General features: G+C 37.0%; 1 protein-coding gene across 8 annotated transcripts in view; it reads left to right on the forward strand.

The window, feature by feature from the left end:
* LOC101887310 (axotactin) overlaps window positions 1-20759 on the forward strand; it is a 238775-nt gene that overhangs the window by 57600 nt on the left and 160416 nt on the right. For 7 of the 8 annotated variants that reach the window (XM_059131289.1, XM_020039625.2, XM_059131292.1 and 4 more), the window contains exon 3: window positions 16150-16961. In XM_059131289.1, the coding sequence (XP_058987272.1) occupies window positions 16172-16961 (790 nt within the window). In that variant the 5' untranslated portion in view covers window positions 16150-16171. Of the gene's footprint in view, window positions 1-16140; window positions 16962-20759 lie in introns of those variants that run through there. The other variant, XM_011297586.3, reaches the window with a different exon arrangement.

Raw genomic sequence — 20759 nt, forward strand, 5'->3', positions numbered from 1 at the left:
TAGCGGAAGGCTATAGAAACTAGCAGAAAGCTATAGAAAATAGCAGAAGGCTATTGAAAATAACAGAAGGCTATAGAAAATAGCAGAAAGCTATAGAAAATAGCAGAAGGCTGTAAATAGCAGAAGGCTATAGAATAGCAAAAGGCTATAGAAAATAGCATAAAGCTATAAAAAATAGCAGATGGCTATGGAAAATAGCAGAAGGCTATAGAAAATAACAGAAGGCTATAGAAAATAACAGAAGGCAATAGAAAATAACAAAAGGCTGTAGAAAATAGCAGAAGGCCATAGAAAATAGCAGAAGGTTTATGGAAAATAGCAGAAGGCTATAGAAAATCGTTGAAGGCTACAGAAAATCGTAGAAGGCTATAGAAAATAGCAGAACTCCTGCTGCTATAGAAAATGGCAGTAGGTCATCCTCTGATATAGAAAATGGCAGTAGCTCCTCCTCTCTCAAAGAATTGCAGAAGGTCTTCTTCTGCCAAAGAATAGCAGAACATTGCTATAAAAATATTCACAGTTCTTCAACAGTTTGTGATTTGCTGTGCCACTAGATATTTCTCCGTAGAAGACCACAAGGTCCTCTTCTTTAGAAGAATACAAAATCTTCGTTTTTTCATAGAAAAGCAAAACGTATTTTTATATAGGACTCAGAAAAAAACGCATTTAAAGAATCCGACATTGACAACTGGAACACTTTGCTACCATTTCATCTGTAACTATAAATTTTCTCTCTCGTTGCTTCACTATATATTCGTTTAGCAATTTGTTTTCACAACAAGTTTCAAGTGTAAGAACGCCACTACAACATCAACAACTACATCGGGCCACGTTGCAGAACAATACGTCAAAGTGAATTTTAACAATAAATTTCGACAAAAAAAAAATCAACGTTTCTTTTACAGCACTAACTCGCTTGTACATGTGTTAGTGCTGGTGTATTGTCTGTGTGTTCATGGGCCACCCATACTACCACATACCGACACACGCACACGAAAACTCGTTCAAAAGTTGTTTCACATGAACTTTTACAAGGCGAACAAACAACGCAAAGAATATTTGCAATGTGAAATTGTGCGCCAAAAGTGAACGAATTATTTAATATTAAATTATTTCATTTTGTCATGACATACACGAACACAGACACATGCATACATAAAAGACTTTGACACACACACAAACACATGCATGCTTGTGAATAGGAATTGTTGGGTGTTGAGTAAAATAAAAATTCAGTAAAAAAAAGTGAATTAATTTATGATGTTTGAAAAAGGTCACAACAAATATTTGGAACGAGAACAAAGCAGAGAAACCTACAACCTTCGGAGAGAATTGAGTCAGGGGTATACTAATGCCGGTTTTTTTGTCTATCCTCTACTTCTAATAATTTTAAAAATGTAATTACCATAAGGGCTAGGATTTCACCACAGCTGGGTCTACGATCCTAAAATACTGGCATCTTCCATGGCAAAGGGCTGTTATCGCAGCCTTTTCTGCAACGACAACCAAAAAACTTGTATCAAATTTCAGAACTCTGAACAAAATAGTGCGGGCTGTATACTGCTATCCAAAGACTGTCAGGAGGGAGGTGTAAACTTATTGCGTAGTTCCATATTAAATAGTTCTATATTAAATAATTGAGAGAGACAGACGCATCACTGAAAACGAAATATGACTTCAAGACAAAAAAGTAAGTGGTTTAGTGGGGTACGACAAGAAATTTTGATGGAACATGAATTATTGACCACCCTCTGCGAGACATAGCTTGCGGAAGCCGTGCAATATTTCTGTACTCTCGTATATCCAAATCCAGTGAGTTCGGTAAGGCAAATCCATTTATAAGCCCCTATAGCCAGAGGTCTCCACGAACAAGTGGGAGTGAGTGATTGGATCCATTCGACAATCCTGAACGTATGCGAATCAATATCCCATGAGTTTCGTAAGTCACTATTACAGTCCTGCTCGATCATTTGGAAGTTAATTTTGGTAACCCTTTATAAATCAAGTCCAGATTGGATCACATAAGTTTAGTAAGTCATTGAAGGCAAGGCCAAAGGTTTAGGAAGCTACTCCCTAAAACTGCCCATCAGAGTATCCAAATCTAGTTTCATAAGACACTTGAAAAAATCCCGCACAGACAAGTAAGAGTGAGTTTTGAAAGTCACTTGTAAGTTCTATTCCATTTGAACTAAGGTTCTATAGGGATATGTTAGAACAATTGTGTGCCTTAGCTAAGATCCCGAATGAAATCAGTTCGAATTCGAAAATTTTCATTAACCACCAGTAAAATCCTGTTCACATAAGCTGGAGTTAGTTGCCGGAAGCCACCGGCGTAACCTTCAACCCGAGAATGCTAGTCCAGTGAGTTGCATAGGCTACTGGCTACTAGAAGTACAAGTGGGCGTCAGTTTTGGAATCCAAACCTCAATTACATACATCCGAAAATTCAACTTCAGCGATTTTCATATGCCAACTGAGTTACTGTCCTGCGCGGAGAAACAATAGAGAGAGAGAGAGTGGTCTCCGAATGTCCCGTGTAACAGGCAAAAGGAAACGAGAGAGACCCAGAGTTTCTGATCTGCATAAAATCACATTCTAAGTCAATATGTATGCATGATCGACCGTCCGTCTGACCCTCCGTCTGTCCACATATTTTTGTGAACAAAATGCTCGTGGCATTAATGATCCCAAATTTTCCAAACAATATTTGTTTGGCCCAAGGGCGAACCCTATTGAAATTGGTGACAAAGACATAGAAGTGTAAAGATAGGACAAGACAGAGTCAAGATTTGGTAACCCTATGAAAAAACCTCTGTTGTTACGATATCATAACAACATAGTTACCAATGTTAACTGATTTAATCCGCTAAGGCAACGTGCAAATTTTCGGAAAGTTCTATGGAATAGAATTTTGAAACCAAAATTTTGGATTTTTCAAATTTTGATTTGTTATCCGTTTCTGTAATTGTGGTTTTTATATTAACATGTCTCTGCCATGAGCTGTTACTCTATGTACCATCGTTCTTCACTAATAAACAAACGTTGTTTTTATAAAAACAACAATGAAGGGATAAAGCCTGACCATTTTGCAACAACAGTAGACACAAACCATTTGCTCAAAATGCATTTTGTCTAGTCTTTACCATTTTAGGTCTTTGTTGGTGAGAATCGATTCAAATTTACATATATCTCCCATATATATCTTCAACCTATTTCGGGTTAATTGTGCACCAAATGGCCAATATCACTTTAATTGATCTGCATTTTGGTTAATCCGACCGAATTCAGTCTAGAAGCATGTACAGGGTGAGAAGAAAAAACTGCAACCAACTTCAGACTGCTGTCATTTCTAAGCCACTCGTCCGACAGCTGTTAAAATTATTCTAGTGACAGCTCATTATATTGTTTACAAGCGTACAAAAGAATTTTAATGAGAATTTTCCAGAAAAAATGTTATTCGTGATGGAATTCGAGCGTGATAGTGTGATTTATTTATATTTGAAAATAGACTCAAAAGAGCAAAAGAGTTGCTTCGCAGAACGTGGTGAACTGCCGAATTTGATTTTCTCCGACGAGAAAACATTCGTTGTCCAGCAGTTTGTAAACAAACAAAATAATCGTGTTTACTTGCCAAAGAGGTCAGTTGAAAATGTGCACCTTCGGTTGGGCACCAGAACTCAAGCGTCGGCCATGGTGATAGTGTGGGCCGCCATAACAGCCGATGGTCGCTCTCCATTCGTATCAAGCGTTCGTGGCATCTGAATATATTTGTCGAATATTATCGCGAAAATATTCTGGAGGGTTCTCAAGGCTTTAACTTTTTTGCCAAAGTGTCGATCACCTCAATCAAGCTCTTCGCCGAGAAGGGGCATAAATTTCATTGGCCGTTTGAAGGCCATAATTCGTGTCAAACAATTCGAACAAATCTAAACGTATTCTAAAATTTCATGCTATTTCCGACATTTTTATACCCTCCACCTTGGAAAGGAGGGTATATTAACTTTGTCATTCCGTTTGTAACATCCTTAAATATTCGTCTTAGACCCCATAAAGTATATATATTCATAATCAGCATAAAATTCTAAGTCGATTTAACGATGTCCTTCTGTCTGTCTGTCCGTCTGTCTGTTGAAATCACGATACAGCCCACATTATTTGACGTAGAGCGCCAAAATTTAGCAGAGCTATTTGCATTGTGTCTACGATGGTTGGTATTGAAAATGAGATATATCGGTCTACTTTCTGGTATAGTCCCCATATAACGGTACCTCCCGATATTCGGTATTTTGATGATTTATGCCACATTTTTTCACAGATTTGTCTTAAAATTGGTTTTTGTAGGTCATAGCAGGTCCCTGAGCGTGTGGCAAAACATTGCATGTATAGGTCCACGTTGTGGTATAGCCCCCATATAAAGGTACCTTCCGATATTAATTTTTTTTTATTTTTTTTTCCAAAATTTTTCACGGATTTGTCTAAAAATTGGTATTTGTGGGTCATAATGGTTTCCAGCTCCGGTGGCGAAACATTGCATGTATGGGTCCATGATTTGATATAGCCTCCATATAACGGTACCTCCCCATGATCGGCATTTTAATGGTTTTTGCCACATTTTTTCACTGTTTTGTCTAAAAATTGGTATTTGTGGGTCATAATGGGTCCTAGTTCGTGTGGCGAAACATTGTAATTATAGGTCCACGTTTTGGTGTAGCCCCCATATAACGGTACCTCCCCATGATCGGCATTTTAATGGTTTTTGCCAAATTTCTTCTAATGTTTCTTTTACCCTAAGGTGGAGGATATTAAAAGTTTGGCCCGGCCGAACTTAATGTTTTTTTACTTGTTTGCTTTTATTCAATAAAATTAAAAAAAAACCAAAAATTATGGCGTTTGACTTTGTTTTTACCTCACGCTGTATATTCTTCATCCGAATTTGTTATATTTGTTCTCCACAGCCGTAATAAGCACTCCATTACAACGATATTCCGTGAAATATATTAAATACAGCTGAGAAATACCTCTCCTAATTTTTTGTCGAGATCGGTTCAGACTTGGATATAGCTCCAATATATATCCGATCCGATTTCAAGTTAATTGTGCACCTCGCAAATTTAGTAGAAATCAATTCAGAGGAGAATAATCCTCTCATATATTAATTCCTTTGGACTTTAAATTGTAACTATAATCATAGTTGGTATGATTTAATTCTCACAAATTCCCCATAAAAACTTTTAAGTTTTATGTGAATCTCTACTAAATATGTAAACTGGTTTAGGGTATCATATAATCGGTCCCGCTCGACTTTAAGGCTTTCTTTACCGTTTTTTTTTTTTTTTTGTTTCTTTGAAAAAAATAACAAATTTCCTCTTATTTACCAACATCAAACAGAAACCAGTAAAGAAAGTCATAAAGTCTGGCGGGGCCGACTTTATGATACCCTACACCACTTTGCTAATTTAGTAGAGCTCCACATAACAATTAAAAGTTTTTATGGGAGAATTCAATCGTACACGCTATGATTATAATTATAATTTAAAGTTCAAAGGACTAAACATGCCGAAGCATTTGTATCATTTAAATTCGGACTTGTATTGACCATTTGGTGTACAATTAATTTGAAATCGGATAAATATATATATGGGAGCTATATCCAAATCTGAACCGATCTCGATAAAATTTGGCAAAGATATTTCTGAGCTGTATTTGATATATTTCCCTGAATATCGTTGTTACGGAGTGCATATTACGGTTGTGGGTAACAAATATAACAAATCGGATGAATAATATATATGGAGGCTATAGCTATATCTGAACCGATCTTCACCAAATTTGACATACTAGCTTCTAGACTCAATTCGGTCGTATGTGCCAAATCCCATCCCATTTGGACAAATATTAGACGTTTGGTGCACAATAAATGGTAAATCGGACGAAGTTATATATGGGAGCTATATCCAAATCTGAACCGATCTCGATAAAATTTTGCAAATGTATTTCTGAGCTGTATTTGATATATTTCCCTAAATATTGTTGTTGCAGAGTGCATATTACGGCGGCGGTGGACAAAAATAACAAATCGGATGAACAATATATATGGGAGCTATAGCTATATCTGAACCGATTGCGATCAAATTTGGCATACATATTTTCAGGCCTAATCTGGGTGTATGTGCGAAATTCCATACAATTCGGGCTGATATTACACGTTTGGTGCACAATAAAAGGCAAATCGGACGAAGATATATATGGGAGCTATATCTGAATTTTGACCGATTATCTCCAATTTCAATAGGGTTCGTCCTTGGGCCAAACAAATGATCTGTGCAAAATTTCATCTGGATCGGGCAATAAATGCGACCTGTACTTTGTTTACAAAAATACATGGACAGACGGACAGACGGACGGACGGACGGACGGACGGACGGACGGACAGACGGACGGACGGACATGCATAAATCGACTCAGAATGTGATTCTATGCAGATCATCAAAAGGAACTATGGGTCTATCTCGTTTCCTTTTGCCTGTTACAAACAAATGCACAAAGACATAATACCCTGACCACCTTGTGGTGTAGGGTATAAAAATCAAGCGAAAATAGTTCCACTTGTTTTTCCTTCGCCAGATGACTCTTCAAATACTTCGCCATAACATCCGTACGCCATAATATTTTCTCACATTTCCATATAAATTACTTTTACACTTGCATTTGCTGCTGTAACGCTCCATTATCAAGTCATCTTTTAAAGCGAAAATTATCTCTCGTTCACAGTAAAGTTCCCATTCCGCTGCTCCTTCTTTTCTATGACATTTCATTTGGCAAAGACTAGCACCACCACCACCACCACCTCCTTTGGCAGTTCTTTACTATACTATATCCCACAGCGACTTTTATCTCGCTCTCTTGCTGCACTCCATTCAAACGCTCACACGAGAGTCATCATCAGTCAATGTCAAGTCATTTAATGTTAAAAGTTAAAGAAACGAAAACAACAACTACGGAGCGTCCAGCCCCCCAACCCATATGCAGGTCATGGTACGTAAATAACCGCGTAAAGGATAGTACGCCATGGCTGGTCATGGCTTGCTGCCTGCTTGGGTGAGTGATAGTCATCACAGAACGAAGCAGAGGAAACGATTTCGCAGTGAGCGAGAAAAAAGTAGCAACGAATTACCAACTAAAAATAAGAATAACAAACTATCATCTTATTTGCTTTGCTGATGGATAAACGAAGAAAATAACACCTCGGAAAAAAGCGCACTATTTGTTAGAATGCTGTGAAGTGAAGTACTTTGGCATTGACATGAAATAGCAACGGCAGCAGCAGAAGCAAACAACAACACCAACAATGGTGAAACTATCGCAGCATTTGTGGTAAATAAAACAAGTCAGATTTGGGTTAGGGAAAACAAGAACAACAACAACAAGAAGAGCAGCAACGTGTGGCCATCAAATGCCATCATTATTTCTTCGTTTTGTTGGCATCCACGATATGAGGGAGGGTATGATGGGGTTCAGCAATGCGTTTGTAACATATGTGACCGAAATCCTGAAATTTCTTACAATTGATAGGAGACATCCGATAATGTGGTTAATGTTTTCTTTTTATACCCTCCACTATAGTATGGAGGGTTTATTAAGTTTGTCATTCTGTTTGTAACACCTCGAAATAGACCCCACAAAGTATATATATTCTTGATCAGCATAAAATTCTATGTCGATTTAGCGATGTCCGTCTGTCTGTCCGTCTATCCGTCTGTGGAAATCTCTCTAGCTTCCAAACAAATTGAAGTAGATTGATAAAATTTTGCTCAAATGTATGTTATGTCAGCAGGATTTTTGGTATTGAAAATGGGCCAACTAGGACCACGTTTTGGTGTAGCCCCCCTATATATAACTGTACCTCCCGATATTCGGTATTTTGATGATTTTAGCGACATTTTTCACCGGAATAGTTTCAAATTTGGTATTTGAAGTTCGTAATGGATACTACAGCCTCAGAGAGAAAGATGTCTGTGCAGGTCCACGTCTTTGTATAGCCCCCATATAACTGTACCTCCCGATACTCGGCATTTTAACAATTTTAGGGACATTTTTCACTAGAATTGTTCCAAATTTGATATTTGAAGTTCGTAATGGATAATACAGCCTACGACAGAAAATTGTCTGTGCAGGTCCACGTTTTCGTATAGCCACCATATAACGGTACCTCCCGATATTCAGTATTTTGATGATTTTAGCTACATTATTTATCGATTTTTTTTAAGTTTCGCATTTGAATATTGTAATGTCTTATGACAAATGTTACCTACGCAGGTTCATGTTGTCGTATAGACCCTAATATAATAGCTACATTCGGTTTTTTTTAAGATTTTAACAGAAGTTTTAACGGATTTTATTGTTTTTAAGAGTTGTCAAATTCGTTCTAAGTGGAGGAGGGATTTTATAATTTAAGAGTAAAGGTTGAAGTACATAAGAAGCTTGGAGCCATGGCTAGGCACATTTCATAAAGGTATTACAGAGCCGCATTAAAATCCTGCCGTCGTTTTCCATTTAAATTTGACATTAATATGCCTACCCACGACTTCAAGCTTTTTATGTACTTGCACTTTAAGAGTTCTGAAATTACATATTTAGCTTTGTCTGACAATCCAAAATTTTTTTTTAGAAAATCGTATCAGAAATCCTTAATTATACCCTGCACTACATAGTGGTAAGGGTATTATGTCTTTGTGCATTTGATTTTAATATGGATAGGGAAGCTAGATAGACCTATATTTACTTTTGAGGATCTTCTCAGAAACACTTTCTGAGTCGATTTAGGCATGTCAGTCCGTCCGTCTGTCCATATATTTTTGTGAACAAAATTCAGGTCGCATTTATTATCCAATTGAGCACAAATTTTCCAAACAGTATTTTTTTGGTCCAAGGACGACCCTGTTAAAATTGGTGGTCAAATGGCTAATATCAGTCCAAATGGCCGAATTCAATCTAGAAGAATGTACGTAAAATTCCAGCCAAAACGGAATAGATTTTTTAATATTCAACCGAATTTGACCATTTGGGGTAACTAGGTCTGGTATATCTATTGTTCCAATAAATATTTTTAGTATAATCCTTATCGAAGTCATATCATTCACTATCCAGCAATGTTATTTGGATCGTAATTTGGTATGATCTACTTACATAAATATCTAATATAAAGATTTTTGTTACGGGAGCTCTACTAAATACGCATGAAGTTGTAGGGTATCATACAGGGTGAAATACAAAAAACTGCAACAAAGTCAAAGCCATAATTTTTACATTTTTTTCTAAATTTGATTGAATGAAAGCAAAAAATGACGGAAATAGCATCGCATTTTAAAATATGCTTAGATTTGTTCGAATTGGTCACCTTTGGCGAATTATGGCCTTTAAACAGCCAATGAAACCGTCACACGCTGCCCGAATTTTGCTCTGCGGTATTTTGGCCTATTCCCGGCGATGCACTTGCTTGAGATGATCGATACTTTGGTATTTTTTAGTGCCTTTGCTTTCCAAAATATTCCAGACCAATAGTCCAACGGATTGGTATCCGGAGAATTCGGTGACCATTGTGCGCTTGAAATGAAGCGAAGAACCTCATTTCGTAACCATTCATGGGTGGCGCGTGCTGAGTGCGATGGTGCTGAGTCCTGTTAGAATGTCCAAGGTCTGCGGCCAAAATGTTTGCGTGCCCTAGGCTTAAATACCATGGCCAACCGAAGGTGCACATTTTCAGCTGACCTCTTTGGCAAGTAAAGAAGATTATTTTGTTTGACAACGAATGTTTTCTCATTTCAGAAACCAAATTCGGAAGTTCAACACTTACGGCCAAGCGAAGCAACTCTTTAGCTATTTTGAGTCTATTTTCTTTCTGTTGCGGTGTAAGCTCATTTTCAATATTTGCCGAATATAATATTGCGATATGTTCAGCTCACGGCCATTTTCGCTTCTTTACTTTTCGAACCATTTCTGCTGATGTTGATGTTTTCTGCCGTCCCCTTCCATGACGTCGGAACGCTACCAGTATCACGGTAACGAGCGATGGTACGAGACACAAAAGATTTATTCACATTTAAATGGTGGAGTGATCTAACGATAGCCACTTGTGGGTTTCCAGCCAAATATAAAGAAATCACACTATTACGCTGGAATTCCATCACGAGTAACCTTTTTTCTGAAAAATTCTCACCAAAATGCTTTTGTACGCTTGTAAACAATATAATGAGCTGTCACTGGAATAATTTCAACAGCTGTCGGTCGAGTGGCTTAGAAATGACAGCAGTCTGAAGTTGGTTGCAGTTTTTTCATCTCACCCTGTATATATTCTTGATCAGCATAAAATTCTATGTTGATTTAGCGATGCTCGTCCGTCTATCCGTCTGTGGAAATTACTTTAGCTTCCGAACGAAATGAAGTAGGTTGATAAAATTTTACTCAAATGTGTATTATGTCTGCAGGACTTTTAGTATTGAAAATGGGTCATGTAGGTCCACGTTTTGGTATAGCCCCCACATAATAGACATATATTTTCGGAATTTTGATATTTAAGCGACATTATTCACCGGAAATGTTTCAAATTGGTATTTGAAGTTCGTAATGGATACTACAACCTAAAAGAGAAAATTGTCTGTGCAGGTCCACATCTTCATATAGCCCACATATAACCGTACCTTCCCATAGTCGGTATTTTCATGATTTTTGCGACATTTTTTACCGGAATTTTTTCAAATTTGGCATTTAAAGTTAGTAATGGATACTACAGCCTATAACTGAAAATTTTCTGTACAGGTCCACGTATTGGTATAGCCCCCATATAATGGTAATGTGTTTGGTTCAGCAATGTCATTTGGTTCATAGTTAGCGTGATTTACTTCTAATAAATATCCAATATGAACTTGTTTGTTTTCGAGAGCTTAACTAAATACGCATAGTGGTGTTGGGTATCATATAGACGGTCTCGCCCTACTTTCGACCTTTCCGGCTTGGTCTAAAATTAGATTTTTATAAGGTACCAGAAAGAGGGAACTGATGTTGCCCATTTCCGGATTTTATCTTAACCTAATCGGAAACTCCCTTCAGAGATGGCTAGACTCCTTCAAAGAGATCAAATTACGATATTTGGTATTTTGATGATTTGATCCTATTGTTTCAATGAAATTGTCCAAAATTTGGTGTTTATAGTTTGCAATTGTACCTCATATTACGGAATAGCCAATATATATTGGGGCACCTCGCCATATTTTTATACCCTACAACACTATGTGTTGGGGGTATTATAAATTTGATTGGGCGAAAAATTATGTAACACCTCGAAATATTGGTTTCCCACATAGGAAAGTATATATGGGTCTTCCTAGCTCGCCGAGCTGGGTCGATCTAGCTATGTATGTCCGTCCGTCCGTCTGTCCATGTTAATTTGTAATCAAGCTACAGGTCGCAATTATAAACCGATCCTCACGAAATTGAAAATGGAGGTGGGGTTAGGGTCAGAATAGAACCCTATTGTTTTTGGAGATGATCGCACGATATTTAGGGGTTGAAATGGACCCAAAACAGAAAAATTTCCTGATTTTGCAGTTGCTCAATTATGAACCAATCGACCAAAAATTTACATGGAGTTAGAGTTTGAGACTGGTCAGAGACCTACTAATTTGAGCGGCCATCGGACAATAATTAGCGGGTAAAATATACACTAACTTTTATGTTAGAAAATAGGAAAATTTCCACTAAACCGCGAATATTTTTAATCCCAGCCAAATCACAAATACATTAAAAGATAACTTCTGACCATTACAGTGATGCTAATAGCCAAGAAATCGGATATATATCAAAATAGGTGCAATATATATGTAAAAGAATTGATCTTATTTATTCTGCTTATAAATCAAGAACCGCTGGGCCGATTTTCACAATTCCCATCAATTCGGAATGGTTTTTGCCAGAAAAGCAGCAAATCTAAGAAAATCGCTGAAAAATATACCAGTAAAAAAGTGAATATTTTTTGTTCCATTTTTTCAATTTTTGTCATATTTTTTATCGCATGCGATTTTTTCAATTTGACTTACAATTTTGAATTGTAAATTTTCTAAATGTTTACACCCTTCAACACTACGTTTTGAGGGTATTATATGCATGTCGCAATTATCGTCCGATCCTCACGAAATTTGGCATGGTGTGGGTCGGAATTGAAACCTATTGTTCTTAGGATGTGCATTTAGAGGTTTAAATGGCAAAATGTATTTGCCTATATAGGGACTTCGAACACATTGTAGTGTTGTAGGGTATCACATAGTCGCACGACTATAGCCTTTGCTTACTTCTTAAAATTGAAATTTTAAGATATGGTTGGCAATTTGCATTTCAAATTTTCGAGTTCGCATAACGGTACTTCCCTGAATTTTGAATTCTTGCAATAACAGCACTATTTGAGAAAGACATTTATGCCTATTTTCTATTCCTTTCTTTTCTGTGAAGCATATTTAAAATTCCACTATACCATATTGCCGATATATTCTACATTTCCTTGCTACCCTCCGCTGCCAATCTTTCCAAAGTGAAATGAATGTTGTTGGATTTTGGTAAAGTTGTTGCCAACTGCCAACGCTTAAGAATTCGCAATTTGCAATGGAAGATCTATTCTGTGATATATTCAAACGTCATCGATGCAATGGTGATGATGTAGCTGATTTTGACACAAATCTTATCTTCTTTTTTCTTGGCTTCTCGTATGTTATTTATTTTCTACGGTTGCTGCCAGCGATGATGAACATCGAGTTAATGATGGTGTTTTTCTCCCTTTTGAAGTTGATCGACTAAAAACAACATTGTCAATGGGAAAAGTTTATACATCAATTTGGGTTAGTTGGTTTACCTCCCCCAGCCCCTTCCGCATATTGAAATAATTTGTTTTTGATGTAATGGTTTTATGGAAGGCAATGGATAAACATCTGTTTGTGTCAAGGGGAAAAGTAATCATTTATCCTAGGTAATGTATTGCAATTGAATGACGAAATTGTATAAATATAAATAACAATTATCAAATATGATAAAAAATCAAAATATAATTTTGAAATATCGACGTTTAGTGCGTTTCAAGTATTTTATTTTAATTTTTATTCGAGACCTATGATGCATTTAACCTTTCCAAAATGTCTTGCAAAATTTGGTATTATATATGACCAATTTTCCTTCTAGTCCCTGTGATGATGGTCTAAGTTTTGGCAGTATTATTAATTCAAAACTTACTCTTAGATAAATAAAATGGCTTAAACCTAACTATACTATAAATAAACATGAATTTATACAACTACTTCTACTTTACCTTAACTAAAAGTCCAACAACATGTTCGTGGACACAACATTATGCCTTAAAGCTACAGCTATTAAAAACTTACGAACTAGGTAAGAACAAGTAAAAAAGTAGCTAAGTTCGGCCGGGCTGAACTTTTTATACCCTCCACCATTTGGAAGAAACTTGAGAAATTTCAAAATCAATCTAAAAAATACCGCTCAAATGAAAACCATTATATGAGACTATAACGGTTTCGATCTTATATACGAAATTTCAAATAATTCCGGTGAATAATGCGTAAAAATTATGAAAATGTCGAATACCCGTTACCGTTATGTGAGCCCGTTATATGGGCGCTATACTAAAACATGGACCTATTTAGACAATTGTCTTCGAGGGGGGTAAAGTAACCCTTGTGTGAATTTAAAGACAATACCAATAAAAAATTTGGCTAAAATCATCAAAATACCGAATATCGGGTGGTATCGTTATATGGGAGGTATACGATATCGGCGACCTATACAGACAATTCTCATACTTTATTCCCTAAAAGTACTCAAAAGGAACTCCTGATGTGAATTTTCAGACAATTCGGATGAAAATGCGGCTAAAATCATCAAAATACCGAATATCGGGAGGAAACTTATATATAGGGGTCATATATCGTCGACATATGTAGATAATTCTCTTCCAGGGGGTAATGTACTCACAAGGAACTCTTTTGGATTTTAAGACAATTCCATTTAAAATTTTGGCTGAAACCTTAAAAATACCGAATATCGGGGAGTGTCGTTATATGGGGACTGTACGATATGGTGGATCTATATAGACAATTATCTTTCAGAGGGTAAAGTACCCACAAATAACTCCTTGTTTAGAATTTCAGGCTATTCCATTGAAAAATGTGGCTAAAATCGTCAAAATACCGAATATCGGGGGTACCGTTATATAGTGGCTATACGATATCGTGGACCGATATAGCCCATTTTCGAACTTGACCTATCTTCATACAAAAGACAGATCTGTCAAAATTTTAACTTTTTATCTTTATTCGTTTTGACTGTAGCGTGATTACAAGGGTGGCAGGAGGCAAATTCTTCTGAGCTCAAAGCTAGTCCGCATTCTCAAAGCACCTTAAAATACCCTCAACGATGGTATTACCTATGAACTGCTACTTGTCTAAGAATGCCAGTCCAGTCTTAGTCATAAAGACGTCTATCCTGCACCCATCGATCGATCGATCTACAAGAATGGGCTCTATGGAGGATGAGTATTTTTCTTCCCCACATCCTTAGTCTTTCCATCTGGTGAGACGAAATATCAAACCAGACGGGGAAGGTATAGGCGACGATAGGTCTGATCACCTGCTGGTAGATCAAAAGCCTAACATCGGGGGAAATAACCTCATCCGCAAGATTCGAAGTGGTATATATGACGAATATTGTTGAAGTAAGTATTTTATCATATCTGACAAAGAAACCTGATCCTAGTCTGTTTTAAGAACCGGCTGAAACCTTCTAAAATTAGGGTATACTATGTCCAGCCGACCAAGGATGGTCATAGCACATTCTACATTCAATTTTAGGCGTCATGTATCGAAGTACCGTTGGAGGGCATCGTAAATGCGCCTATTGACCGACCTAGCAAGCGGACCGGAAAAGCCTAATAAGACATCATCGGCATAGGCCAGGAGAAGACCACCAGGGGGAGGAGCCCGGAAAAGATGTTGTACAACATCGGACAAAGGAGGGAACCTTGAGGAATCCCTGTCAACACAGAGTGGCGACTAGAGAGTCGTTCAAGATTGGCTGTCAAAGCCAAACGATTGGAGAATCAAGAATCAATCAAGAATAAGCCTTGGCAGTGTCTAGGGAGACGCTATATTTCCGTATTTCCTGTCGAAGCCTTTGCCAATAAAGCTACTAAAAGTCGATAAGGCATGGGTCGTGGAGAGACCAAACCTAAATCCGTACTGACAATCCCGTAGAATACCCTTTTCTTTTACGGTTCTTCTAATCATTGCACTTTCCGAACGGTGATAGAAGGAAAAAAGGCCTGTAGTTACCACACTGAGGATCAGTATCCCGCTTTAGTATCCTGGCCTCCTTCCAAGCTGTAGGAAAGTACCCTAAATTATGGCAATGATTGAAGAGGATTGGATGGACCGAATTACATTCCCTGCCCTTTTCAAGGCTACATTGGGAATTTAGTCCATACCGTAGGATTTACGGGCTGATTGGCAAACCCAATCTTCCTGGGATATAAAAAACCGCTATATTCTCAAAAGAAGATTTTATCCACAGAGGAACCAATAGTAACGAATGAACTGCTAAACGACACAATAGGAGAATGGTCTCCAATCCCCTCCTCTGCTAAGTTCAGTTGACGCTGAAAAAAATCGTCGACCGAAACTCCCCCATGTCGAAGCGTTCCCTGCACCTGGTCCGCCAGCATATCAGCCTTATGTTCGTCAGAACTTATCTTACCACCAGTGGAGTCTGATGGTCTAAAATGATCTCAAATATAATTTAAAGTATTTTTCTCAATTTATAACTCTTGTACCAATTCACACAGCAGCAAAACCATTACCCTTTGCCACAATAATTGAATATCTCGTTAAATAATAAACATATTTGTGAATTTCAGTAACAACAACACTTTAACAATTTCCACAATATCTATAATTCAATTTATTTAAATCCCATTTTAATTAAAAACTTTTTTTACGTAAAACATTTCCACATGAACAAGTTTTTTTAACTAACCAACTTTTTTTGTTCTTGTTTTTGCTCTACTATTTGTTTGGCAATTTTATTTACATTTCTCAACAGATTTTAATGTGAAACATCAATAATGCCTTGCATGTTGCCAAAAACAAGGAGGACAAAATGGCTTCAACTATTCACCACCATAAGCGTCTTGTTGATCTCCCTACACCCGCACCGCACACTGGCCATACCGGCTGCCACAAACTCCCTGCTGCTCAACTCGCCAGCTAGCCAGAATAGTAACAACAATCCATTGGTCCTGCTCAGCAGCAGCAGCAGTGGCGTCGGCGGCAGTGGCAACATCAACAACCTAAACATGAACATGAACAACAATCCTAATAACAATAATAATCACAACACCAACAACATTAATATCCTCAATAGCAATAACAACAATAACGATAACATCAATGGCAATATTGGCAATGTTTTAAATGTCAACAATCAAGGAGCCATTAATTCCAATCCGTTGGCCAATAACAATGGCATGGCCAATGCGAATGTGGCAACGGGTGACATTAATATGACCGGTGGTAATGGCAATTTGCCGGTTATATTGGTCAATTCCGGTACGGGCGGTGTTGATGTGATGAATGCCACCGGCCTGGGTATGGCAGTGGGCGGCGGGATGGTGGTAAATGGTGTTGTGCCCGGCGGTAGTATTGGTAATATTGTCGCCCTGCCAAAGGAGAAGATATACGAGAAATGTACGGGCCCCGCCGATCCGGGATCATGTAAGCAGTACACATTCAAGTGGCGTTACGAATCAACTACCAATGAGTGTACCTCATTCATTTGGGGCGGTTGTGAGGGAAATGCCCAGAATCGTTTCAACAGCGAGGCGGAGTGTCTGTTTCATTGTATTGGAGCACCACGTGAGTATATAAAGTCTCAATTTGAATTTGAACCAAATCCGATTGAGAGCTTCGAACTTGTTACTTTTCTGACCAAATCAGTGAACTTGATGGTTTGGACGAAAATTCCTTGGAAAGAAATTCGACCAAATCGGTGAACTTAATGATTTGGTCGAATTTCTTTTCAATGAAGGACGTCCTATTCAAGAATCGTTGATTTAAAAAATATCAAGGATGTCCTGACCAACGATCGAGATTTCAAAAAAAAAAAAAAAAAAAAAAAAAAAGGCAATAAGTCCTATTTGGGGATATTTTAAGCAAAATATCAAAAAACATGGATAAAAAATAGAATTTCGAGAAGTTTCTGGCTAAAAATCAAGAATTTCCCGTCTAAAAACTGGATTTTGGGGCTTATAATTGTGAATTTAAAAAAAAAAAATAAGGACTTCCTAGCAATGAATCGCGGAAGACACCATGCCAAATAACCGTAATTTTTTTTTCTAAATATGGTGAATTAAACAAGTTTTGTCGACAGCTATATACCCCCAGCCTTATGATATGACTATTCTAACTGTTGACCCTTTATGGGTGAGGTTCCAAAGCTTTTGGTACCAGATATGGCGGACCGAAATATTCTACTTCATCTAATACAGATAAAAATATTGGTATGAACAAAATTTAAAGGAAATCGAACACTTATATCCAATTTTATACGAAATCATAAATTCCGATAAATTACATATTCACATCAGATTTCTGATTAAGAGAAACGTTTAGATATGGCAAGTTGTATAGAATCGCCGACTTATGACAGATAAAAAATATTGAAAATTGTGCCCCTTTGTGGGTGAGGTACCAGAAAGGATTGGCAGATATCTACCATATTCACAACATATTTTGCGTTAGCAAAAATGTTTGGGTATGTGAAATTTAAAGAGATCTCTATGCTTGTTTCGAATTTTATGTAGTTTCGTTTTTCAAAATTTTTACACTTTGTGGGGGAGATACCAGAAGTAGTGGACCGAGATATCCCATTTTCACAGTAGATCTTGTGTTAGTAAAACTAATGGGATGTGTGAAATATGAAGAGAACCTGATGCTTATTTCGGATTTAATAATCGTTTCGGCTATTCGAAACTTTGGCCCTTTGTGGGGTAGGTACCAGAGGGAATGGTCCGATCTCTATCATCTTGTCTTAATGAAAATATGGAGATGTCTGTTGAAGTCTGAATGGAATCGGATATTAATTTCGCATTTTATGAGCTTAGGAGTATACAAAATGTTGACCCTGTGTTGGGGAGGTACCAGAAAGAGTGGACCAATATGTTCCATCTTCACACCAGACTTTGGGTTAATAAAAATATTGCGATGTGTGTAATTTGAAGACAATCCGATGCTTATTTTACATTTTATACGAGTTATAATTATTCAAAATTTCGAGCCTTTGTGGGGAAGACACTTGATGGGGTGTACCGACATTGTCCATTTTTGCACTTGACCTAGCACTGATGCAAACATTAGAGTTTGAAAAGTTGAAGAAAAATTGGATTATGCTTTTTTTTCTCTGCAGTAAAATATTTTTTGAAAATTTCGACATTTTGTGGGGGAGGTACCAGAAGGAATGTACTGATATTGCCCATCTCCGAGCTCGATCTAAGCTTGATAATAATATTCCGATGTACCAAGTTTAAACCAAATCGGATACTCCCTTCGAGAGATATCATGCGCAATAGCCAGACAGGCAAACAGACGGACGGACATCGCTAGATCGACTCCAAATGTCCTGAAACGGATTTGGTCCAAAGAGACCTAAGATTTAAAACGCTATTTTTATGAGGCACTTTTGGCCGTACAAAATTACCGATTACCAATGTACCTAGTTTAAACCAAATCGGATACTCCCTTCGAGATATATCATGCGCAAAAGTCAGACAGGCAAACCGACGGACGGACATCGCTAGATCGACTCCAAATGTCCTGAAACGGATTTGGTTCAAAGAGACCTAAGATTTAAAACGCTAATTTTATGAAGCACTTTTGGCCGTACCAAATTATATATACTCTATCTAGCCATATGGGTGAGGATATAAAAAATCGACAATTTCCTGCCCAAGAGTATTGAATTAAAATAAAGTTTGAAGTACTTCCTGTGCAACAAACTTTGATTTTTACGAAAATCCAATACCGAATATTGTTAAAAAATTTTATGAAATTTCAAGGACCTCTTCGCCAGGAAGCATGGATTTCAATAGAATCTGGAATTGTGGATTTAAGACGTTTTTTAAAGATTTTCTGACAAAGAATCGCGGATTACATAACATATTTTAAGAACTTGCTTGTGAGACATGTGGTTTTATTAAAGGACAATGACCATAGACTTTTTTTAAAGGATTTCAAAGGGTAGTGGATTAAAAAAATCTTTCAAGGATTTCCCTCCATGATATTTAAAAACAAGGATTTTCTGTGCATTTATAATGGATTTTTGTATTTACAGTGATTTCCTGGTCAAGAAAGTTTTTTAAGATTATAAACACATTACTTTCGCCCAAAATTTGTTGATTTAAAAAAAATATTTCGCCAAAACCTGGGAATATAAAAAAAAACTTAAAGATCTTTCGGATCAAAAATCAAGGACTTCCAGAATAAGAAAAATTATCTTAGACTTCCTCCAAAAAATGATTTTTTTTAAAGAAATTTCCAGGATTTTTTTTAATTTTGATGACGCCGTTTTTAGAAATCGTGAACTTTTTTAAAAATATTTTCAAATACTTTCACTTGAAGAGTCATGGTTTTTATTAAATGTTCCAGAAATTTCTTAACAGTAGTCGATATTTAAAATTTTTATGAAACGGATTTGGTCCAAAGAGACCTACGATTTAAAACGTTGTCAGTCAAAATACCGAATATAGGGATGTACTGATATATGGGCCCTATACGAAGACCTGAACCAGCATAGATAATTTTCTGTCTTAGGGTGTAGTATTCAATTCGAACTTTAAATACCAAATTTGAAACAATTCTGGTGAATAATGTCGCAAAAATCATCAAAATACCGAATATAGGGGGGGTACCGTTATATAGGGGCCATACGAAGATGTGGACCTGCACAGACAATTTTCGGTCTAAGGGTGAAGTATCCAATTCGAACTTCAAATACTAAATTTGAAACAATTCCCGTGAATAATGTCGCTAAATTCATTAAAATACCGAGTATCGGGAGGTACCGTTATATGGAGGCTATATGAAGACGTGGACTTGCACAGACAATTTTCTATCTTAGGGTGTAGTATCCATTTTGAACTTTAAATACCAAATTTGAAACAATTGCAATGAATAATGTCGTTAAAATCATTAAAATACCGAAATCGGGAGGTACCGTTATATGGGGGCTATATGAAAACGTGGACCTACATGGACCATTTACGAACTTAACCTGCCTACTGGAAAACTAAACATGTGTGCAAAATTTTAGCCATCTATCTCAATTCAGTCGAAAGATAGCGTGATTACAACAGTCAGACGGACAGACAGACAGACGGACAGACAGACAGACAGACATGTTTAAATCGTCTTAGAATTTTTCGCTGATCAAGAATATATATACTTTGTTGGGTCTGACATGAGTATTTCGAGGAGTTACAAACGGAATGACAAAATTAATATACCCTCCATAGTATGGTGGAGGGTATAAAAAAAGGATTTTCCATGCATTTATAATGGATTTTTTTATTAACAATGATTTCCTGGTCGAGAAAGTTTTTTAAGATTAAAAAACATTACTTTCGCCCAAAATTTGTTGATTTAAAAAAAAACTATTTC

This window comes from Musca domestica, unplaced genomic scaffold (genome assembly GCF_030504385.1).
Source record: "Musca domestica strain aabys unplaced genomic scaffold, Musca_domestica.polishedcontigs.V.1.1 84, whole genome shotgun sequence".
NCBI classification, from domain to species: domain Eukaryota; kingdom Metazoa; phylum Arthropoda; class Insecta; order Diptera; family Muscidae; genus Musca; species Musca domestica.